Source organism: Chanodichthys erythropterus, chromosome 10 (genome assembly GCF_024489055.1).
Source record: "Chanodichthys erythropterus isolate Z2021 chromosome 10, ASM2448905v1, whole genome shotgun sequence".
In the NCBI taxonomy this organism is placed as follows: domain Eukaryota; kingdom Metazoa; phylum Chordata; class Actinopteri; order Cypriniformes; family Xenocyprididae; genus Chanodichthys; species Chanodichthys erythropterus.
In genome coordinates this window covers 54869065-54895229 of record NC_090230.1, presented here as the reverse complement: position 1 = coordinate 54895229, position 26165 = coordinate 54869065, and the positions used below count along the sequence as shown (strand labels likewise).

At 37.2% G+C, this 26165-nt stretch overlaps 1 protein-coding gene across 13 annotated transcripts in view; it reads left to right on the top strand.

Annotated features, from left to right (window-relative positions):
- The window catches only part of ptbp3 (polypyrimidine tract binding protein 3), a 77008-nt gene that overhangs the window by 15060 nt on the left and 35783 nt on the right, over positions 1 to 26165 (top strand). For 5 of the 13 annotated variants that reach the window (XM_067398249.1, XM_067398248.1, XM_067398253.1 and 2 more), the window contains exon 2: positions 24035 to 24110. The exons of 3 other annotated variants lie outside the window; for them this stretch is intronic. In XM_067398249.1, the coding sequence (XP_067254350.1) occupies positions 24086 to 24110 (25 nt within the window). In that variant the 5' untranslated portion in view covers positions 24035 to 24085. Of the gene's footprint in view, positions 1 to 7440; positions 8239 to 9977; positions 10024 to 24034; positions 24111 to 26165 lie in introns of those variants that run through there. 5 more of the 13 variants (XM_067398250.1, XM_067398259.1, XM_067398254.1 and 2 more) reach the window with 5 other exon arrangements.

Below are 26165 nucleotides of genomic sequence, written 5' to 3'. Positions count from 1 at the left end.
ATGTCATTCTTCCTAGTCAGCAGATATGAGTGCACAGGCCTTCTGTTGGCCCAGTTGAGGAAGTATTTCAAAACTGACTAGATTTTTACATTTTCTGGAGTTTTGTAGCCATGTAATACTCACTGGCACAATGCAAAGGTTGCCAAGGTCTTGCTATATGGCAGCAAACCTGTTTTGAGTGCTTTTAAGTTTTTGCTATGTAGTTGCTTGGGTGTTCTGGGTAATTTCTAGGTCATTGGTGGTGGTTTCCTCCTGAGCCAAAAAGCCAAACACATCCTTAAGTCTCTTTGATATTCTGGTCTCTAGATAAGACGTGGGACCCTCCATCAATGATTTTTAATATTTTATCAACTGCCAGGAAAAAAACATTAGTGTGTCTGTATATCGTGATAATTTGAGTAAGTATGAGTAAAGGGCTGTTCATACTAAGGACAAGGACCATAACTATAATAAATATAAAGTTTTAATAATCATTCTAATCCTCTGAGAATAGCAAAGTCCATAACACAACTACAACGATAATGACACAGGAACAATAATCATTGGAATCATTTCAGAAAGATTTTTTTTCCAGTTGATGAATGATAAAAAGTTTTGATGGCCAATCGGAATCCATTAGACTTTAAAGAGCTTGAACATTTAAAGTGGCAGATGAAAAACTGCAATTTCGTTGACCATTAAAGATGCAATGTGTAAATTATAGGAGTATCTATATTGACAGAAATGCAATTTAATATACATAACTATGTTTTCAGTGGTGTATAAAGACCTTACACAATGAACCGTTATGTTTTTATTACCTTAGAATGAGCCATTTCTATCTACATACACCGCGGGTCCCCTTTTGTGTTAAGTCGCCATTTTGTGCCCACATGTTTCTACAGTAGCCCTAAATGGACAAACTGCTCTACAGAGCATGTTTCGTCACTGTTTTTTTTTTCTTCTTCTTCGTTGGTGTTTTTAGAGGCAGCTTGCATTGTCACTACATTGAATATGCATGAAGAAGTAGTAGTAGTAGTATTAGTAGTAGTCGTCTGGTTTATTAGAAGCGGAGACTGTTTGAATGAAGTAAGAAGAAGCCTCATTGCTTGACTGCTTACTCTCTATCTCAGACGACGACATCTTTGTCGGCCACCGTAGTGCTCTATAAGCAATTTGCAACCAAACCACTAGATGCCGCTAAAATGTACACACTGCACCTTTAAAATATCTTTGTACGCATTTAAACTAGAGTTGTGCGTATCTTTAAATTGCCTCACACAAGTGTTCGTCAACACGGTCAAAACCCCAAAGTATACTTCGGTTGTCCCATTTTTGGACGTTGCACATTCAGCAGCGCATGTGCAAGGTTAATGTTGAGACAGAAGAGTCCAGTAGGTGGCAATACACAGTTGTGATGTACTATGCAGTAGTTGAAGAAGAATCTGTAAAGAGCAATACAAAACGGTAAACAAAGCAGCATATCCTTCTCCAACATTTTTATTCGGTTCTTGTTCTAAACTTTGTATAGAATGACGAATTCGCTGCTTTTCTTTTTCTATTCTTCCTAGCAAATGTGCACCACTCAGTGCGGAAAATTAAGTATACCCGGGCCTTTATACTGTTGTGCCTCCATTAGTAGTTGTTGTTCTGTCTCTTTTTTTGAGTGTTGCCACCTTGTGGACAAACGAATTAGTAAGAAAAAAAAAAAGTGTGACTTCAGTGTACAGAGTATGCGCTGTTAGTAAATTCTGGCTGTGCGTACTGTGCTGATGGTGATATTTAAGGCCTTTACGAACTTTGCAGTGAGCATATCCGGGCCTTTGTGCAACATGACATCAAAACCAATATACTTTGGGCTTTAAGTGTCTCCATTGACATCAGACGCCACAGAGAACCTGTTTCATGTATCTGTCCCTCATGTTGCTCTGTGTTACCGTAGAGCCTTCAGTATTTTCACTGCTGAGCATTGTTAGCGCTCTGTTGGCATTTTCTTCTCCGCTGGCGGCCTGTGTTTTGGCTAGCAGGCCTGGGAGACGGGCAGAGAGGGCTATTGTTCTACTGTACTCCTTTGTTAAAACCCAAAGATCCCCCCCTTCTTCCTCACCTCACTTCTCATCTGAGAGGAATGAAAACTATGCCGTGGCCCGGATGGACCTGTCTCCCACGTTGCTTTGCCCCATGTTTCTCTCCCGCCCCATGAGGGAAGCTGTCTTTGCTGGACCAAATTCCTTGACATTTACTGATTTGAGTAATGTTGTGTAATGTAATGTTTTGACATTTTTGTTAGCTAGCTGGATGGTTCGTAGATGTTCAGTGATGTTTCCATGAGTTTTACTGAACCAAAACATTTACTTTAGGGACTTTTAGATATTTTAGAGATTTAGTTTTACTTGTTAGATGTTTACATACAGCTACTTTTCCTTGCAAAAATTAACTCCACAATGCTGACTAAGCAATTTTTACTTAGAAATTTCTAGTAAATTTTTCAAATAATTACTAAGAAACAGCAAGTAATGCACTGAATTAAATGTGAAATTTTGTGTAGGGTGTTCTGGTTGTTTGCCATGGGGTTACTATGGGTTGCTAAGATGTTCTGAGTTGATTTAGCATGTTGTTAAGCTGTGCTAGTGTCTGTTCTCACAGAAAGTGTTTTCCACTGCACTGCTTTTCATCGTTTTCATATGTAAACAACTGTTGCACTTGTGTCTTTTGCAGCCTCACACTTGTTCTAAAAACGTCCAACTTTTTTCCATTCCAATTCCCTGCATCTCGTGTTTTTAAACACAAAAACAGCCACCTAGAGCGATCTGGATGGTTTCTAGGATGTTGTGAGAAGGTTGTAGTGTTTGCTTACCGGCCGAAGTCAAAACACACCCCCAAGTCTCTATTATATTCATTACCTTAAAAGGATAGATCACCCAAAAATTAAAACTGTTATGTTTACTCACCCTCAAGTTTTTCCCAAAAGATATTTTGAAAAATGTTTTTTTTTTCTCTCTCTCCATACAATGAAACAGTGTTGTTTTGGACCCCATTGACTTTCATCGAACGGACAAAAAAACCAGCTAAAACACTCTTCAAAATACTTTTGTGTTTCGCAGAAAGATTTTTTTGTGCATTTTATCATTGTTAGTTCAGTAGTATTAGAGGAAATGCCACTTTCAGTTCAACTTTTCAGCGACACAACATGCAAGTCTCTTAACATGTTTTGATAATCCATAGAAAGACAGACTGACACATTCTTTCACATAGATAGATAGACATATAGTCTTTCATGTCTCTGTACAGCATAGTTGCATATGTTTCTGAGTGTTGGTTATCTAGTTGCAGTGAATTCATGTTGATATGCTCCAGCGTCGGGGTCAGTTTTTAAAGCAGGGCTGACAGAACATCTCACCGTTCTGGTTTCTGCGTTCTCCCCCATGCACAGACGCTGCAGCTCAGGTAAAAGGCATGCTCAGTTTGATGGGATCATATGACCACTCCTATCTGGCCTGACTGTCAGCTGGGCTGGTTTCAGTTCTCTCCTCTTTATTACCTCCCTACAATATTAAAGGGAAATGGACACCGGTCTGGCCCTCCCCACAGTAACATGAGTTTGCAGTTCCTCTTTCTTTTTTGTCTTGCTGTTATCCATTCTGTTGTTTAGTTTTTGATAGGGAGACCAAGGTTTTATCCGAGCACAAAAAATTGGAGTGCCAGTTTGAATCCTTTTTGGCGAATCTCACCCACATCTCACCCTTAAATCCAAAGCAAAAAAATATATTTTGCACAAAGAGAATGAAGTACATGACATTATTTTTATGACAATTAAGAGATTCTCATTACCGCAACGCATGCAGATAGTTTACTTTCTTTTTTTTTTTTTTGTAATTTCTGTCATTTTCAATCAATATTCTCATTAGATTTTAACTGCTTGCAATATTTTCTGTTTCTCTTTTAAATAAGGAAATACTACCTTTGTTTATTAATATTTAAAAATGTAATATAGCATTTATTTGCATTATGGTAATGAATACTGGAGGTGCATTCAATAATATTTACTGTACATCTTTTTTAATGATAAAATTGACTGACTTTTCTCACTTTTAAAGACCCTTTCATATCAGGATTATTGTTTTGTTGGTTTAAGTCAGTTTTTATCATATCAACTATGCTAGTCTACTCATTAAAAAAGTTGTTAAAAACATCTTTTAGCATATATATATATATATATATATATATATATATATATATATATATATATATATATATATATATATATATATATATATATATATATATATATGCCTGGTTTGATGATATATATATATATATATATATATATTATAATATAATATAATCTATTTTGGAGAACTGAAAATATTAATGACCGATCTTGCACACAGAGTTCTGCATACAAGTTGTTGTCCAATCAAATGCTCTCTAAAACTAGTAAATTCCCCTTTACATCACCTTCATTTGATTAACAATAGAAAGTAGTAAATCATGTTTTATGGTTCTGTTGTAAATTAAAGCTCATTGGCTGTTTAAATATGTTCCTGTGAAAATGATTCCATGGGGTTTTTTGATGGTCATGAAAATAATATTACAGATATGTTTTTGGCAGGTTCTCTAACAAACATTTTCCCCTTTTGTTGTAAGCTACAAAAATATCAAGAACGCCGAGCAGGAAGTGAATACTCATTAGCTGGTGTTGATTAACTTTCCTGTTCTCTCAGTTCTGTCAGCTTCTGAGGTGTGAATGTAGACTAGATGGATATCAGTCCCTGAACTATCCACACAACAGAGAAAGTCAAAGAGCCTGTAGCTCTTGACTTTTTTTTTTCAACCTGTGATAGTGAATTGGAGGAGCCCAGGCCCTCCCTTCCTTCACCCCCCCCCAAAGCACCAAAACAAACTCAACTCACCTGCGTCCTTGAAATAACGAGCGTACGATGCCTGTGTCAACTTGATTTCTTTTTTGGGGGGGGATGGGGGCAGTGTGGTTTGTCCAGCTGTCTCGCTGCATTTCAGAAAGAAAGAAACTATTAATTGAATTATAATTCTGGATCTGCCTGGTTGTTTTGAAAATAACCTCACAGACAATTTTCACATTCTCAACACTAGATTTGTCAGACCCAACATGTCGCGGCAAATGCAGGCATGTTGAAATATCACTGCTGGTTTGATGTTTTTTTTTCCCGTTTTAATCGAAGAAAAATTGCCTGCCAGTGTCCGAACACTTGCAAAAAATTTACCATGTACGCTGTGGACTTATATGTTTGTTATACTTGTTCATTTTTATACAGCCCTATTCTCCTTTCATCTAACTTTCCATTTGTTCTATATTATCTGTTGTTTGCGTTTAGTGTCACACGGAGTAAGTCGGCAGCTCTTTCAGCAGCGCTAGTTAATTGGAATGTTCTGTTAGCTGTGTTTGTCCAGTCGTATCCGGTTACTGACGAGGGGGCCCATCTCAATAATAGATATCATAGACAATGAAGCTAGAACACACACACACACACACACACACACACACATAACCCTCCCTGTCCTTCATCTCACACTACAGCTACACCAATAGCGATGCGCCAAACTAGAATGCTAACATTATAATTAACAGAGTTGATTACAGGGTTTATACTTTATTAAATGATGTGATAAAAATGGAGCGTGTGAAACTTGCAACCTTTTTCAATTTAACAAGTTTTTCAAGTGGTGATGCAATAAACTACATTTCCATTACTGACCATTACTGACCAAATAAATCAGGTAACTGGTGGACCAGTTACCTGATTTATTTGTATGTTATGTTAATTTAATGACTAATCGGCAACTTAACTGCATCGTTACATGAACGTTGCAATTCCAAAATAACCAATTCACAATGTTGAGAATGCTTCAATTATAATAATCAAAGTCTGTAATGTGTCATTTATTTATTTATTTATTTGCAAAAAGGTTTTTTAATAATAAGTAAATAGAAAAGGATGAGTCACCGGGTGGGCAGGGCCTCCTCGAAGACTGTTGCTGATTCCGGAACAGCAAACTACTCTGTTGGTCGTTCACAGAACATGTTTTTGCAATTCACTGCGCTGCTTTTCCATTGTTTTTCAGTGTAAACATGCACACACGTACGTGTTTGACCATTGTGCTCACATCTTGTATCTTTTGCAGTGTCTCACACGTGACACGGCATTCTAAAAAGGTGTCGCTTAAGTTAAAAGCAGGTTTTCTATTACACATATCTCTAGTCCAGACCTTCCTGAAATCACCTTATAGTGCACTGTGTGAGGGGACAGGCATTTGTTGTGGTGTCTGAAACCATAGTGGACATTGTCAAGTGCACTGATTCAATCCCATAACACAGCTCAATAACAGTGTAGAACTGATGCACACTGAACAGCTAGCCGCTTCCTTTTCCTGGTGTCTCGCAGTTTTAAACACAAAAACACATTCTCTGGGATTAATAACCCTTTAGTATTCCATTGATTATCCTCTTAATTTATTGTATGAGCAAGTGCGCCATTTTTTTTTTTTGAATTCTTTTTTTTTTTTTTTATTTATTAGATTTATGTTGCAAACTGGTTATGATTTTATTCTGCTTATTATTTGTTATATGTTTTATTTTTGTTATTGCAATCATAAACAGGCTGGTTTTACCGTTTACTGCACTTTTTGTTAATTATTCTTCAGGGCCTTTACATATAACGGCTAATGAATCGGAAGTCTTGCACATTCACAGGATTTAAAGGATTAGTTCACTTTCAAATTAAAATTTCCTGATAATTTACTCACCCCCATGTCATCCAAGATGTTCATGTCCTTCTTTCTTCAGTCGAAAAGAAATTAAGGTTTTTGATGAAAATATTCCAGGATTATTCTCCATATAATGGACTTCAATTGGCCCCAAATGGTTGAAGGTCCAAATTAGTTTCATTGCAGCTTCAAAGGGCTTTAAATGATACCAGACGAGGACTAAGGGTCTTATCTAGAGAAACCATCACTCATTTTCTAAAAAATAAAATATATATACATTTTAACCATAAATGCTCATCTTGAACTAGCTCTTCTTCTTCTTCTTCTTCTTCTTCTTCTTCTCCTTCTCTATTTGATTTCTGGCAGTGTAGACACTGCTAAGTGTATTACTGCCCTCCAAAGTTCAAAGTTTGAACTAATTGTTATATACTTGCACTAGCATATTGTATATGACAATTTAGTTCAAACTTTGACCTGTGGAGGGCAGTAATGCACTTTTTTAGAAAATGAGCGATGATTTCTCTAGATAAGACCCTTATTTCTCGTCTGGGATCGCTGTAAACTGTAATTTTGACCTTCAACCGTTTGGGCTCCATTGAAGTCCACTATATGAAGAATAATCCTGGATTGTTTTCATCAAAAACCTTAACTTCTTTTCGACTGAAGAAAGACAGACATGAATATCTTGGATGACATGGGGGTGAGTAAATTATCAGGGAATTTAAATTTTAAAGTGAACTAATCCTTAAACTTTTATGGCAGATAATGTCAGAAATAGTTAGATTATTATGCTATTATGGTGTTCCGAATTCAGCCACCGTCTGTCTCGAGAGCGTCAACTTCAAGATGACAAACGACGCAGACAGTCGAGTTGATCATAACGGCGTGTTGTTGTAGTTTGTTACGTACGGTGTGCCAGAGAGCGAATACGAAACCATAGGACATCTGTTCCCCGTGCGCACTCCCGCTGTTTCTAGGGAGACTGCTCATCAACCTGTTGCTCTCCGTCTTTTCCTCTTTCTCCTTCCCGTTATGAAGCTCGCGCCCTCTCAACAGCGGTATGAGTTTACACTTTACGACATTCGCTTGTTTGCTCTCAGTTAATATGTGCACACACACATATTTCTTTATCTCGCTCTTTTTGTCCACGCACGCACACAGACAGACAGCGTCCCGGTTTACAATAGGGACCAATGGTGTGTGCACGCGCATATCCTGCCTCACACACACCCATTCAACACCCTCCTCCTCTTCCTCCCTCCCTCGGTTCATCTTCCCTTCTGTCCTTCTGTCTGTGTCTCTCGAACCCTCACTGTTCTCTTGAGCTCCGTCTGTTTCACTCTTCCCTTCATCCCACATGCACTTTTAACGCTCTCCTCCTTATACTCTCTCCCTCTCCCCCCCTCTCTCTCTCCCTCTGTCTGTCTGTCTGTCTGTCTGACTGTCTCTTTAATTCTCTCTCTCTCGTCGCTTATGAACACAGGAATATTCTGACATGCTGGAGATGAGTTTAAGGTACAGTTTTGCTTTATTTTGATGGCCAACTTTTACATTTAGACTTTAGTTAGGAGGAAAAATAGCATTTTTTTTGTGCGAAATTATTTATATGAAAGTTTTGTTTGTTTATATGTCATAAACAGTTATATATTTTCAGTTTGCTTTGGAGAATGCTTTTTAACTATGATAACAGACAAACTCATTGTAAACTATGCATATTTACACAAATATGTAAACAGTTTGCAAAAAGTAATTGGGTAGTTTGACATGGAATACTTTTGCTCAGAGTGTGTCATGTGTGGCATTTAAAAATATTTGACTGTTATACATGTATGCAGTTTTTATGAACTAATTGAAAGTCTGCATGGAATTATTTTTACCTAAAAATTAAATTTTACTTTTAAAAAGTGATTAAAATCATGAAAAATGAAACGGTGGCCAGCCACAGCATCTAAAAAACACACTTTGTTTACATCTGCATAAATTAAAAACTAAACTTTGATGCACTTTAGATTTTTTATGAGCATGTTATGTGTCAAGAATAAGCTGTTTTATTTTTTTAACAAATGAACAGTTTGTACTATATAATATAAATAATAGTACAGTTTGTACTGTTATTTTTCACTATCCATCTGTTGATGAAAGTCCCTGTTGACACCAGGTTAACTGTTCCATGTGTTTCCAATATGCATATATGTCAACCTGTATAAAAATGTATGTTTACTAAGCAACAAAACTTGGAAAGATTGTATTATTATTATTATTATTTGCAGTTATTTATGTTGCATTTAACAGCAGTGGCACTATCAAAATGCTCTGTTTGTCCCTAATCCATAAACCATCTGTTTGTCTGACCAATGGAAGACAGGGAGAATGTTCTGTTTGAAAACCATCTTAATTTTTGAAATTACAGTTTTTTTGACATTAGTAATAATAACAATTATACACTAAAGCCATACAAATTTGATCGTTATCTCCTTTTTAGGTAAAATTAATTTGATGATTTGAAGGTCTGGTGACTAGACAATTTCAATAAAAAAGTGGGAGAGAGAATGAGGTTAAAGCAGTTACTCAGGCAGACTAAACACATGTTCCCACACTCGACGCACACAGCAGGTCCCTTGAAGATAAAAAGCAGACAGAGAATTAATTCTCCATCACAGTCTGAGAGAGTGAATCGAAAGGAAATGATTAGATGTGATGGCAGATGAAGAACGCTGTTTGTTCAAAGAGATTTGACTACACACCCTTTGATCTGTTGCTCTTACTCCAGAAAAATCAATTTCATAATCAGTATTTTGGTCTTTTTTTATAGGACGCTTGGATACATTCACTTGAAAATAAGTGGGGGGAAAAATAATACTATTAAAATGAGCAGAATTGTTAGATGATAAGGCATGTTCAGATATGTATGTATATATGTGTGGGTGTGAATAATTTTCATATATATATATTTAATATAATCACTTATTTAAATATGTATATCTCAAATTTAATATAAATGTTTATTTCCTTACCTTATTGACAAATAATTTTTAATCTGGTTTTAAGCATAAATTCATGGAGGTTCATGCTTTGCCAACGTGTCAAGAAAAATAAACCCAATTCAAGATAGATCTTCTGAAAACAAGTCTTATAATGTCCTTAAAGTAAATTGATCTTGTTTTATGGACGCTTGGATACTTTAACTGGAAAACAAATCAAAAACACTGTTTAATAAATTGATTTTAGTGTACACTTTATCTCCTTTTGTACAGACCTAGAAACTGATGCAAGCTGAGCCTGATGCATCCGAACATGCAGGTTTAAACACCTTTATATTTTGCAGTGCATTGTGTTGTAATTTAATCACAGTTATATGCTTGCCTTGTCCATAACACCCTAAATTCTTTACCTCTGAGATATTATTGCGCAAATTTTTATGCCTGTCTCTGCATGCATGATACGTAAATCCAATAACATGAATAACAAGGCCATCAAAGAGACATCAAATGGCTGAGGAATTATTCACACGTTGCATAATAGGAGGAGAAGGAGAAGGAAGGAGATGGTCTGTTGTCTGTCTTGCCTTTGATATTCATTTCAAAATTGCTCACGCTGCAGGAGGAGACCATCACTCCTGCATTTCTCTTCAAGCCCAAGCTGAGAGGCCAGGCGCTAGTTTAGCTTGTTTTGAGTCCGCCGCATGGGGAAATTGATAAAACTAAAGATCATTTCAGCCTGGCGTGCATCCAGACAGCCTGTTCCCTGCTCCAATGGAGAGCGCTCAGCCACAAATTCACTCTTCAATTCCTCAATTTGGTCTGATGGAAAATGTTATTGTCTGGCAATGCCCGTGGTAACAGGGCAATTTGGCACAGCAACATGTTGTGGTGAAACCCAGTGGAAGCGGATGGCTTGAGTCTTGAGGATACTGATTTGTTTGCTGTCAGCTGTGTAATATTTGTGCCTTTCCAGGGAAGTGGTAGTTTTTCTTTCACTAGCCGGCACAGGCAGGTATTTACTGCTTTTCGCAGGATCTGTTACAGCCAGATACATTGTTTATATATGGGCTCAGCTATGCTATAGCTAATTGCATTACAAACGCTAGGATTGTTTTGTGAATTTTAGCTGTAATTTTGGGCTGTGAGGGCAGTTTATCCTGATATTCTCCTTGGTGGCATCGTTGGTACTGAATATTACATAAGGAGAAACCTCCCTTTGAAAACACCCCCCCCTCCTGTTTCCATGGTTATTCTCTTTGCTGCTTTCAACATCAAAAAACAGCAACCGAGCATCCCACAGTGCCCATAGGATCAATGGCTCTGTCCAATTTTGGGGTTTATACACTATATTATGATGTTTTGAAATGGCTTTTCATAATAAATAATAATTTGTTCTCTGTTTCCATATGAATAAAGGGGCTTTATTATCTTGCCTGAGCAAATTTATGTTCAAGGAACAGTTCACCAAAAATGAAAACATTAATTCATTCTTCTGTGGAATACAGAAGGAGGTGTTTTGAAGAATGTTCAAGCTGCTCTTTTCCACACAATGAAAATGAACGGAGGGCTTGAGCTGTCAAGATCCAAAAATGATAAAACAGCACTTTCTTATGCTTAGCACAAACCAAAAGTAACTAAACAAAAAATCAGCTAATCTCAATTCTCATTTGCATTCACATTAGGGCTGTATGATATAGTCTATTGAAGTCACATGAAATCTGTGATTAAATCAAATAAATATATGCACTAAGCGGTTTTGTTCATTTACAAACTGTTTGTGTAATGTTTTTAATTTTATAATAATCACTGTGTAATATTTTTTTTTATAATAATCACAATAAAAATCACATTATTATTTTATAGCCAAAATCAGTGGGAATGTGGCCTATGAGAGAAATTATTTATTTATTTATTTATTTTTAACTCTGTACACTTTATGGTTACTAAAAGAGGTTTTAGTTGGTTTTTGTAAAGAGTACACAAGTGTGAAGTTGTGAACTTAAATTTTTCCCAAATCATTCAACTCTTAGGGCTCTATTTTAATGATCTAAGCGCATGGTCTAAAGTGCACGGCACAAGTGTACTTAGGGCATGTCCAAATCGCCTTTTGCTAGTTTAACGATTGGAAAAATGGTCTAAAAGGGTTGTCCCTATTCTCTTAATGAGTAATGCGTGCGTTTTGGGCGTAATGTGCAATAAACCAATCAGAGTCTAAGGCTACGTTCACACTGCAGGGCTTAATGCTCAATTCCGATTTTTTGAAAAAATTCGATTTTTTTGCAAGGCCGTTCACATTTTCAATTAAATGCGACCTTTTGTGATCTCCTGTGTGAACGTGAAATGACCCAAAAGTGACCCGCATGCGCAGAAGAGTACGCAACGGTCAACGACGTCACTCGTTGTTTGCGGAAGTAGACGGCCACCTCGCTTGTTCCAGGCTTTAACCTCCTTGTATTTGGCTCGGAGGCTTTTTATTTTTCGCTGGCATTGGAGCCAGGATCGTCTGTAACCACGCTCGGCCATTTTGCTGGAAATGTTTTCGTAAACCGCCCGGTTCCGATAAGAGCCCTCGAGTTTGGCCTGAATAGAGCTGTCACCCCAAATATTAATTAAATCTGTGACCTAGCTTCCCTTCCATTGACTGGTCTCAGCAGCATCGTCCGCCATGGTTGTTGTTTATCTTCTCGTTCCCGCCTACTTCAACGCACAATTATGACATTTGTAGCGTATCAATGACGTACGGGTCGGATACATGTGGTCTGGCCGTTCAGACGGAGGTCGCATTTCAAAAGATCGGATACGTATCGGATTCAGGACCACATACCCAAGTGGCCTGGGTCACATTTGAAAAGATCGGATCTGTGTCGTTCAGACTGTCATGAAAAGATCAGATACAGGTCGCATAGGGGCAAAAAAATCGGAATTGGGTCGTTTCAGCCTGCAGTGTGAACGTAGCCTAATATACCATTCCCTTTAAAAGCCAGTTACACTCGCGCCATGGCGGACTCGTTATTTACATGGTGGAATTTGCAAGTGGAAAAACTGAACACTTGTCTAGCAAGGAACGGATCTGTCTATTTCAGTTGCCTCAAAATAGCAACATGCCAACAATGCATCTTAACACACCTCATTTTCAAACCAGCATGCACAAATAGGCACAAATGCATTGGCTATTTAAACAACGTGGCGCAGGATGTGAAAATGATAACTGTGTCGGGCTGAAACTATCAAAAACGCTTGCGTCACACCTGGCGTCACATTGTTTCTAGTGTATGATAGGGTCCTTAAAGGTGCCCTAGATTCAAAAATTGAATTTACCTCGGCATAGTTGAATAACAAGAGTTCAATACATGGAAATGACATACAGTGAGTCTCAAACACCATTGTTTCCTCCTTCTTATATAAATCTCATTTGTTTAAAAGACCTCCGAAGAACAGGCGAATCTCAACATAACACTGACTGTTACGTAACAGTCGGGATCATTAATATGTACGCCCCGCAATATTTGCATATGCCAGCCCATGTTCCCAACATTATGAAAGGCATTACACAAGGGCAGCCAGTATTAACGTCTGGATGAGCACAGCTGAATCATCAGACTAGGTAAGCAAGCAAGAACAATAGCGAAAAATGGCAGATGGAGCAATAATAACTGACATAATCCATGATAACATTATATTTTTAGTGATTTTTGTAAATTGTCTTTCTAAATGTTTCGTTAGCATGTTGCTAATGTACTGTTAAATGTGGTTAAAGTTACCATCGTTTCTTACTATATTCACGGAGACAAGACTGTCGTTATTTTCATTTTTTAAACACTTTCAGTCTGTATAATTCATAAACACAACTTCATTCTTTATAAATCTCTCCAACAGTGTAGCATTAGCCGTTAGCCACGGAGCACAATCAAACTCAAGCAGAATCAAATGTAAACATCCAATTAAATACTATACTTACGCGATTAGACATGCTGCATGACGAACACTTTGTAAAGATCCATTTTGAGGGTTATATTAGCTGTTTGAACTTTGTTTATGTTGTTTAAGGCAAGCGCAAGCTCCGTTGGCGGAGAGCACGAGATTTAAAGGGGCCGCGCTGCATAAATCGGCGCGTTTATAATGATGCCCCAAAATAGGCAGTTAAAAAAATATTTAAAAAAAAATCTATGGGGTATTTTGAGTTGAAACTTCACAGACACATTCAGGGGACACCTTAGACTTATATTACATCTTTTGAAAACATGTTCTTGGGCACCTTTAAAGTCAACATGAAATGAAAGTTACAATAGTCTTTTCTTCCCTATTGTGACATGTATCTGAGTGAAACGGCTTCTCAAAAAAGAAAAAAAATGTAGGGCGGGACTTGATTGTGTCCACAGGGAATTGATGGGATCGTTGGGTTTTACTATTGGTGGATCTCATATGAGTAACAGTTTATCGTCCCGCCCTCGCTCCAGTAAACACATCAGAGAAGAGAAAAGATGTTGCTGCAAGAGGAATGGGAAGTTATTTTGATTAAAAATTATGAGGTTGGGTACATTTATTGATGTGCATGGGTAAACCATTTATAATAAATACAGCATTATTACATAAAAAACAAGAATTGTCAATTTCTGATTTCATGTTGACTTTAAAGGATGGTTCACACATTTAAAAAAAAAAGTCTTCAGCATTAACAGTCATTTTTTAGTTTTTAAAATTATTTTTATTTTCTTTGCAGATGCACTTCTCAACAAATACACCCCACTCATTCTAGAATAATTAATTCTTCCCAAATGTAGCTATTCAAGTAATCTGATAAAAAAATTCCTGTATTTTTTATATGGCGATATATTGCAGTAAAAATTATTGCAATGTTGTTTTTTCCCCCAATGTCATGCAGCCCTAGTTTGCATATATTCAAATATGACGCATCATAACACCTCTGACTCCGAGCAACGTTGTTCTCGCATGTAACCAAACATGATGCATCAAGTTAAATAAGTGGAAGTGAGGGTGAGTAAATGACACAACTTTCATTTTTGTCTCAACTATTCCTTTAAGAAAAGCCCTTGTGTTTGTTTTTAGTCTACACCGTTTACTCAGATGCCTTGTGTCAAAACAATAGCTTGTCCACACTTATATAAAAAATCCTGGAGATAACCTCCAGCGACGTGCTCTCCAGATTAATGAACGGTGAAAATTGCGCTTTTACATTATTAACTTCTGCAACCCTGACAACCTGATTTCATTTTCTCTGCCCCTGTTAATTACAGAATATCCCCCAGCCAGGCTATAAAATGATCAAACCATTATTAACTATCTTTAAAGCCTTGTCTTCTTTTCCGCTCCATTTTAAAAAGATCATTTAAAAGTTTTAATTTCCCTAGGAGATTTTTTTTTGCAATTGCAACACGTCTTTTGAATAACATTCAGCAACAAGTAGCAGTAGCTTTTTGTTTGTTCTTGCGGTGATAACGTCTCCCCTATCAAGAAAACAAGTCACACCTGTGCATTTTCATTTGCATTAGCTCCCAATAAAGGTTTTGTTTTGCGAATGCTGAGAGAGATAAACAAGAAAGACTCATTTACTTGAAATGAATTTAAGAGAAGTTTAACACCTGAAGGTAAACAAAGTAGATGACTTAGCAGAGATGGTTGACAGGGTGAATCTCATCAACACATGTCCAGGTCACATTTCACCCCAAAATCATAATAATAAAATAATAATAACAATATTTTGCAAAAAGTGAAATGAAGCTAATTTTAACAGGCTTCAAATGAAGCTTATTTATGACATTTTTTCATACAACTGACATTCATTAGCTCTCCATATTCTCATTACCGTAATGATTGCAGATTTTTATTTTTAGAGCTGACCATTAAGGATGGCACAGTGCCCATGTGAGAGTGTTTAGGCCCGTTCACACCATAGACTGTACAAAAAGATGGACAGAGCTTCCTTCCACTGTAGAATATTTTTTCGAACGATTTTTTAGTTTGGGTCACATCTCGTTCGATTACATGGAGAGCGTGCCGTTTATGACGAATGCTACAGCCAGCCACCAAGAAACGATCCAAATGCTTTGGCTTCAATTTTTAGGACGTGTCTGGCACACTTGGTTCACACCAAAAATGTTAATTATTAAAACAACTAAAACAATAACAATACACACTAAAGATGCACCGATACTACAAAATATTTCAGACAATACCGATTATTCAGAATGATATCTAATGATATCAATAGTTTGATTTTCTCTCCCAATTAATGCTGTAAACTATCCAGAGAACCCTCTCATTTGGTACATTACTTGAATATTAGAGGATGAAATTAACAACAGAGCTCAAACTATTGCATTCAACTTCTATTTATTTTTAGATCTAATAATTACACTCAAATAAAAACTGAAATGTTTGTATACAACTCAGCTGCACATAAGGTAGTTTTCATAAACACTTGTCTTCATGATAAATTTATTCAAATATGCATATATCATTAACAGTAAATAAGCTCATCTTATAGATAACTAAGGAACCGTGAACATTGGTTATCTTTCCTGAGGTAAATGCACGTTAAGTGACGGGAACTATGGGTGATTCATAGTTCAAATAGTTTGCTTTAATGTCACTGTTTTTTTTTTTTTAATTATTATTGTTAAAGGGTTAGTTCACCCAAAAATAATGTAATTTATTACTCACTCTCATGCTGTTCTACACCCTTAAGACCTTTGTTAATCTTCAGAACACAAATTAAATATTTTTGTTGAAATCCAATGACTCAGTGAGGCCTCCATAGCCAGCAATGACACTTCCTTCCTCCTTCAAGATCCATTAATATACTAAAAACATTTAAATGATTCGACACAAAAGATTCATAAAGATTCATGAAGCAGTGTTTCGGGCATCACAATAAAAGTCATTATTTTGTTTTTTTGGCGCACCAAAAATATTCTCGTCGCTTTATAAAATTAATATTGAACCACTGTACTCACATGAACTGATTTAAATATGTTTTTAGTACCTTTATGGATCTTGAGAGAGGAAGTGATCGTGATGGCTATGGAGGCCTCACTGAGCCATCAGATTTCAACTAAAATATCTTAATTTGCGTTCTGAAGATTACCGAAGGTCTTACGGGTGTGGAACGACATGAGGGTGAGTAATAAATTACATTATTTTCATTTTTGGGTGAACTAACCCTTTAATGCGTTTTTGTCACATGGACAGCCCTACATTCAACACGAGACATTTTCTTCTCACACAGTTTGAGATGCAGTCTGACACTTTTTCTACCTCCTTTTGTTTGACAGGATATAATTGGCCTGGATCATTAGCCGTTCTTAAACAATCAGCCGATGGCCAATAGTAAAAACAATTGCATTTATTGGTCGATACCGATTATTGACCGATACATCTGTGCATCCTTAGTCCACATCAATGAATGATAACATTCTGATAATTATAAGCACATGGTGCAGTTTTGTCGCCTGTTGCTTTAAATGCTTGTGCTCTTTAAAATCAGGTGGAATCTTATTGGCTGCCAAATGTTTTTATCGTTTGTCAGCTGGAAAAAAATAGTGTGATGCCAACGGTATTGTTATACTATGTTGATATTTTTATACCTTGTGAGGTGTGGCTCACACTATTCTCATAGAATTACAATGATTATATAAATTTTATAGTTATCCTTGGTGTGAACGTACAAATCTTATGTTCTTTGATGCAACATTTGGTTTTTTGTCAAGTATTGAATATTGTTTTTTGTTGTTGTTGTTGTAACATTGTTAATTCTTCGATTCTGCTAATTAAATCTATCACCAAGATAAAATGCTGGCTGGCTGACGTAGATGACATTAAAGTAATGAGTTTTTTGCGTTACGGTAATGACTACTGGAGGAAAATGTGCCTAATTGTCATAAAAGTAATGGAAAAAATAATGCAACAGATCTTAATGAGGCTGAAAATGGCTTCATGGAGTTGTTATTTATTTTATTTCATTTTAGGCTGACGTGTGACCTGGACAGATCCTTGACAGCTTTTGAGTTTCTATATTTGCAACCTTCCTTGACATATGAAGAATCTTTATTTATATCACATCAAGTATATACTGTGACTATTCATGAAATGCCTCTAAAAATATCTGATGATCAAATATTTGGAAAATCCAAACACTTTTGCATTTTTTCCCCTTTCAAGAGGACATTTTTGAAGCTATTGAAGTCAAATTGTCTGTCTCTATAACGAGTAGCATTCTAGGTTTCATACAGAATTTAAGGCTGATGGGAGAATGCCAATGAAAGGATATAATTGCAATCAGACCTCTCTCTCTCTCTCCTCGACTAATTAAAGACACTCAACTGTAATGATGGCATAGTGGGAAAATGGCATGGTGGAGTTGGCGGCCGGTGCTGATGTGCAGCATGTGCCGGTGAGGGCGGGGCCGTGTGACCCGCCCTGGCCCTCTGAGGGTGTGTTCAGAGAAATGGCAATTACGATGCGGGTGCTGAACATCAGTGTCATGTTTCATCACTCTCAGCCCATCTCAGCGCACAAAATGTCACAGGCATCAGAGAGGGGCTTAGCTGTAAAGGGTAAAGAGATTCTATCGTTTTTCTGCCTTTTTTTGCATATTCATACTCTGCCTGGGCTCATTTGAATTTCATCTAAAAAAAGCAAAGATACGCTTTGTGTTCTTTCCTGGTAGGCTGAGGGGACAATAACGCTCCAATAGGGAGACGGCACGGCAGTAGCTCCGCCTGTGAAGCGAGCTCTCCCTTCCAACAACACCTGGCTGAGTTGAATAACACAAACGCTGTGCTGAACTCATACCTGCTGTGTGTGTGTGTGTATCATGTATGACCCTGTGCATGAACTCATTATTAATAAGAACTACAAACTGCTTCATCTCATTTACATTGGAGGTAGATCTCAAATGTCTGGATGACTGCATTTTATGAATTGATTGTTGTTGTTGTTGTTGTTGTTGTAGTTGTTTTTTTATATGCATGAGACTTTAAATAACATTGGTGTTTGGATCCCAAATACCTATTGTCCGTTTGGTACGGAGGCCATGTATCCATTTTTGGTTGTTTATTTTTGGGATTTTATTGATTTAGACTGTGAGAGAGCAGACAGGAAGCATGGGTGGGTGGGGGGATGAATCGGATCAGGAAATTACCCAACCTGGATTCGAACTAAAGTCTCCCACGTACACAACACGTCGGAGCACATTGCTTTTCCCACCAGGCCATGTCTCTGACCTTTTGTTAGCAGTTTATTTTTGCCCTGAAGTCTGCAAATAATGTTAGTCATGGAGCAAAATCTGTTGTAATTTTGTTCTACATTTCCACATCTCTGTTCTTTAGAATTAAACAGCCAGTTTTTGCTTCTGTACCTTTAAGACTTCTAAATGTAAATGACCTTTGCTGTGATTGGCTCAGGTTTGTATGTCAAAACTAATGGCGAAAAGCACAGACACAGTTGGTATGTAAATGAGGTTGATCTTGTTCTTATATTCTCATGGTTATGACCTTTCAACTATGATGACTGATCTCTAAATGACGACCAGACCACAACTCAACAGATATTTAGTAGCAAAATTCCACCTGTTAGTTTGTATATTTTTAATCTGCCAATGAAAATAGTTCTAAAAGAAAAACGGAGCATTATGTGTCGTCAGGCAACACAAAAAAAATGGAATAGAGTATATGATGAAGCAGAAGCATTCCAGTCAAAGCCTTCTACAATCAATCTGTTCCAGCTCCACTCCGGGTTTTCCATTTCTTGCTCCCACTCACCAGTGAGACAAACCTACGATGAGTGATTCTGGAATGCAAAAAAACACAAACACTCTTTTGACAAACTTTCAACAAACCCCCTCTTTGCTCCACACAACACGCAAATCACACAACTCCACTTCAACTCCCCACCTCTCACATATTCTGGAGCAGAGTTATGTTGTGAAACATCCCAATGATGTTAAACTAAATATAAGCACACTTAGAACCCTGCTTGGCCAATCAAATCCATAAACCGAAACTGTTGTATAATATAGTTTGTTTTCTGATTTTGTGATTGACATTTGGTTTTAGCAAACCATTGAAGAGCTTGGAATTTAAAGCTGCGTTCACACTACCAGTGACACGCAGCAACAAAGTGACATGATCACATTCATTTCAATGGAAAGCTGGTGTTTCCAGCGACACGAGCGACAGTAACCGTCGCATCCTGCAAATGAAGAGCGACTTTCAGGAACGACAATCAATAGGAGTGAAGTCAGTGTGGTGCACGTGATCCATTGCTAGATGTAGTGGAGTGTCGAGGCAAGATGGAGGAGAAGTTAATTTTAGCGATCAGCAACTTTCCTATAATTGATGATGTTTCTTAGTGTACATACGGTGGTACTCACTGTGCTGACTCTGAGCATGAATGATTTTGTGAACCCAGATAGACCAGCGCTTGCACTGCAGATAAATAGCCGCGATGGCAAAGAGCACTTGCTATTTTTTGTTCATCTTTAATATTAAGCACTTTATCTACTGATTCCATTTATATTTAGGATATATTTTATTTATATTTTTATTTAGTTTTTACCTTACAAAATATTTGTTTGTAGCGGCAAGAAAACTGATTTGTTGTCTACAACATGGAGTAACACCATGAATGTCATTCACAAACATTACTAGGCAACCAGTAGTGAGAATGCCCACCCACTGGCGACATGCAGCAATGTATGGTGTGTTCAAGTCATGTTAGAAAGATTGTACAGGGAACAAAATTATAAACACAACACCTTTGTTTTTGCCCTCATTTTTCATGAGCTGAACTCAAAGATCTAAGAGCCCAAATTCCCTGAAATGTCTTTGGAGACAGCTTATGGTAGAGAAATGAACATTCAATTCAACGGCTCTGGTGGACATTCCTGCAGTCAGCATGCCAGTTGCACGCTCCCTCAAAACTTGAGAAATCTGTGGCATTGTGCTGTGTGCTAAAACCGCACATTTTAGTGTGGCCTTTTATTGTGGCCAGCCTAAGGCACACCTGTGCAATAATCATCATTTTCTAGAAGTAAAGGTGCTGTATTTTTGTGTAATTCATTAAGATAAGGTACACTGTCATCTTTCTCAGACAAAAGTGACGCACATGTCGTCATAAATATGAACTTCCCAGTAGGATGTGAATTAGGGCTGCACGATATATCACATGAGATTGTAACGCGCATTTCGTCAGTAAAGCCGGTTCCCTGATTACCGCGAAATCACCATCACCTGCTTTCAAATGGAGCGGCATTTAATAGACAGAGCCGTAGATCACTGACAAGCCATGCAATACCGTGTTCATTATCGCAGATGAATCGCCTTCAATAATGAACGCGATATTGCGTAGCTTGTCAGTGAACTACGGCTCTGTCCATTAAATCCCGCTCCATTTGAAAGCATGTGATGGTGATTTCGCGGTAATCAGGGAACCGGTTTTACTGACAAAATGCGCGTGACAATCACATGCGATATATCGCCCAGCCCTAATGTGAATGCACCAAAAGTCACTGGCAGTGTGAACCGAAATAAATATAGCCTAAGTAAACTGAAATCAAATTTAAATATTAGAGGAAAACCTTTAAAGGTGCCCTAGAATCAGAATTTGAATTTATCTCGGCATAGTTGAATAACAAGAGTTCAGTACATGGAAAAGACATACATTGAGTTTCAAACCCCATTGTTTCCTCCTCCTTATGTAAAACTCATTTGTTTAAAAAACTTCCGGAAAACACTCGGATCTCAACATAACACCGACTGTTACGTAACAGTCGGGACCATTAATATGTATGACCCCAATATTTGCATAATGTCAGCCCATTCGACGCATTAGACAAGGAAAGGCAGTATTAACGGCTGGATCTGTGCACAGACAAGGTAAGCAAGCAAGAACAACAGCGAAAAATGGCAGATGGAGCAATAATAACTGACATGATCCATGATATCATGATATTTTTAGTGATATTTGTAAACTGTCTTTCTAAAAGTTTCATTAGCATGTTGCTAATATACTGTTAAATGTGGTTAAAGTTACCATCGCTTCTTACTGTATTAACGGAGACAAGAGTCACTTTTTTTTCATTTTTAAACACTTGCAGTCTGTATAATTCATAAACACAACTTCATTCTTTATAAATCTCTCCAACAGTGTGTAATGTTAGCTTTAGCCACGGAGCATAGCCTCAAACTCACACAGAATCAAACGTAACCATCTAAATAAATACTTTACTCACATAATTCGAAGCATGCATCTTGTAAAGATCCATTTGAGGGTTATATTAGCTGTGTGAACTTTGTAAATGCACTGTATTATAGTCGAGAGCTCGTGGGGCAGAGGAAGCGCATCTCTTAAAGGGGCCGTGCTGAAAAAATCAGTGCATAGTTAATGATGCCCCAAAATAGGCAGTTAAAAAAATTAATTAAAAAAATCTATGGGGTATTTTGAGCTGAAACATCACAGACACATTCAGGGGACACCTTAGACTTATATTACATCTTGTAAAAAAAAACAATCTAGGGCACCTTTAATGGAAATTTGAAAAATGTTGAAGCTGAACTAAAACTAAAACCTATTAATTAATTAAAAATACTTTAAAACTAAATGAAAATATAAAAAATAAAAACAATAAAAGCACATAACAAAATTATTAAAACTAAAATGAAAATAAAAACAGAATATATATAAAAAACCAAAAGTATATAAATTATACTAAAACAACACTGATTGTAATAACTTTTGAATTGCCCAAATATTTTTTTTTTTATTATTATTTAATAAAGTACCCATCATAAAATGTCTTTGTGCAAATGCAATTGTGCAGATTCTTTATCGTCTAGCACAAGAAATTCAACACAGTTATAAAAAAGCTCTAAAATTAGAAACTGACGAGGAAGACAATTACTGCGGTATTCCCTGAGCTGTAAGGGCCTCGCTCAGGAAGTACAACACAAATGGAGACATTTCCTCTTGAGCAGGGCTTGGCAACTCTGGCCCTCGAGATCCATTTTCCTGAACAGTTTAGCTCCAGCCCTGATCAAACTCACCTACATGGGCATTGAATACATGGGGGACGTGTCTTTTTCTTTTTCTTTTCTTTTTTTTTTTCAGGAAAGTGTGTTAACATAGAGGTTTCCATTGGGCCAATGTAAATAAATGCAAAAAAGACAAGATATTCTATGCAAGACTTGACGCTATACATGACCTGTTGTTTTATTTTTATCAAAAATATGGCAATGCAAGCATTATGGAGTACTAAACACTCTCATGTAATGTATATGTGTTTCATTCATACTGGAAGTCGGAGGGCGCTCTCTCTCACAGAAAGTACAAAATGAACTTATAGTAGTAGTAATAACTTATGACTAGCCTGGAAATTACTTTTTTGGACAAAAGCATCCATCTCTGGAGCTGAATAAAATGAAGAAACGTTTTGACTGATGAAAGACAATAAACACACAATTGCGGCAATATATGGTTTGTGTGTTTTTCAAGCCACCTATACTTTAAATAACATAAAAAAATTGTGTAGTCAACCAGTAGTCATGTTGTACAATGAGGACGTTGTCATGTTGCCAGAAATAGAGCCATAAGTGTCCCGATGTGTAGTGATCCTTACTGTCCTTACCAGTGCCAGAATTTGTGCACATGATATACTGATTCACGACCTAGGAAGCTAGCTGATTGAGGCACACCCCTTGATTAGCTTTGTTTAGGTGTGTTTGATTAGGGTTGCAGCAAAACTCTGCAGGAAGTGGATCTCAAGGACCAGAGTTGCCCAGCCCTGCTCTAGAGTCTGACTATATGAGGGCAGGATCACATGCCAGCCATCTTGTAGTTGAATAGATTGTATTCTAGAGCCGCTCACCTCACAAACAATTTGCTGCTAATGGATGCATTTGTGTGCTTGTTAGACACCATCCTCAAGGAATTGATGTGCTGCTGAAATTTCCCTTCTGGGCTGAAAACAGTCCTTTAATGTGGCACAGGGGCTTTCGATTGGTTTGTCACACTGGTCTGTGTTATTAACTTGAGATTTTGAATGGATAAAGTCACCATCCATGTATGCCAATATATGAGAATAGTTTAGTGAAGCATTTCGGGTTGGAATAAATTTTTTGTAATATCATTTAAATATGGTTGATTTTTACAGGTTTGAATTGAATTTTGCTAAAGATTTACACCAACATTTGGAATATAAGGGTGTAATAGGTATAGCTGCTAGGTGGCGTTTTGGGTGGTTGCTCAGGTTTTTTTCAGATTCCCACTTTGACTCATTTTGACTGAGACTTTTATTTTATATTCGTTTGTTTCAGTGGGCATCTGGAGAGCCTCCTGTTTCCGCCTCCTCGTGTTGCTGTACTACCATGAGCAGTTCCACTCCATCCACAGGTACTGTCTGTTCATCAACATCACTTCCATTAACAGTCTAGACCCTTTCAGATAATAAGAGATTATTTGACTTGGCCTTTTTGTTGAATTATTCATGTAAAGTATTACTTTCGGTCACAGATTTAAAGACCATATGAAATCAAAGTTGTCCCTGCTTGCTTTCTTAATAAATGTCGGCATTCGTGTTAAAATTTGTTTTCATAATGTATTATTAAAATTTAATAACCTTCTCTGCCTCTGAAATGACTTTTCTTTTCTGCTAATGTAAGCAAGGGTGTATAAGTGGGCAAAAATAATACTTTATTCTGATTGGTCAATTACAGTATTCTGCGGTATAATGAGCGATAAGCATTTCCTACATAGTGGCTGTGCAACCTACATAATAAAATAATTTTAATTCAAATCAATATTTTATGTCTATTTATTTATTTACTAAGTAGCCGAGTAATAAGGGGGATAATGTTCACTACAGTGAGCTGCTCATTATCACATAAACCTCCACTTCAGCTCAGGGTCCTGATCAGCATGCCAAGGTTTATTTTGCTATAATGACCAACTTACTGTAAATTATCCCTTATGTATTAGCCACATATATTTCACCTACTCGTTATTTCCTGCTGAATATTCAGTTCTTTTCCGATATCTTACTAATGTAAAAATATTTAAAAGGTTATACTAAAAAAGATAAATGGGTTTCATTTTGACATTCTTCATACATTACATTTCCATGTAAAGTGTGAAACAGATTATTCAAACTGTTTGGCATCTGAATTTTTGAGGATTTGTGAACAGATGAACATTCGTGGGATAATGTTGCACCAAAGATAAAAAAAAATAAAAAAAAAAATAGTAATCATCCTCTTAAAGTCTGTTAAAGACTTACATGCATCCAAGGTTAAAAAAAAAAAACACTTTAATTTTCTCATAATATAAACATTGTAGCATTAGCTCTTTTCTCAGTGTCTGAAACGGTTTGATAAAAGATTCGGTATTTCTAAACCCCTCCTTTCTGAGAGTGCTCTGCTCTGATTGGTCAGATGGAACAGCCTTGTTTTAATTGGTGTACTCTGCTTTGAATGGTCAGATGGCTTGGTCTGTTGTGGTTGGTCTACTCTGCTCTGATTGGTCAGATGGAACAGTCTGTTATGATTGGTGTACTTTGCTCTGATTGGTCAGATGGCCCAGTCTGTTGTGATTGGACTACTCTGCTCTGATTGGTCAGATAGCCCTGTCTGTTGAAACCAAACACCCATTACCAAATCTGAATTGACCCTTCGCCAAGACCCGCCCCCCTTAGTTACTGTTGCTTTGTCCGACAAGCCGTGGCGCTGCCGCTGTCACACCATACAGAGTAAAAATACATCACGAAGCAAAGAGGACACTGAAAAAACGTCGACAGACAAGACAGAGCAGGTTACTTGTGATATTAAACAAAGTCCCACCTTTAAAATTGTGTAATTTGTAAAGAAATTCGAACAATAAAAATTGTTTTGTGGTTCTTTAATGTGTCGTGACAGATCACTGTAGTGCCTCAGCTCAAGCGGCTCGTGAACCAATCATCTCTTTTTACTTGTTAATTTATAGCATCAAATAAACATGAATGAACATGAGAAGGAAAGTTGTTTCAAATGCGGAAAGTCGTCAGTACACACCATTTTTCAAGTCCACCGAGGTTAATCTTCTAACTCCTGACTGCTTTGTCAGACAAAATGGTGGATTTTGAGTTATGATTGGTTAGATCACTTGTCAATCAAACTCCCGGTGAAGGGTCTTCCCCAGCACGATACAGGGCGATGCTTCACAAACCAAATTCTTTTAGGCCTTGGCTACAACTACAGTGTTTGAGGATTAAAGTATATGTTGTTTGCTGGCAGACAATAAAGACAATACAGCCTATGGCAAACAACGCCTTTATGCAAATTTGTTAAAAACCTATGTAGGTTTGTGCAGGAAGTGAGACTGGACTGACGACTCGTTTCAGGCCATTCAAAATCGCTTCTTTCTTTTGGGAGACAATAACTCCATTTATCAAGCGCTTTAATATTTGAAACTTTG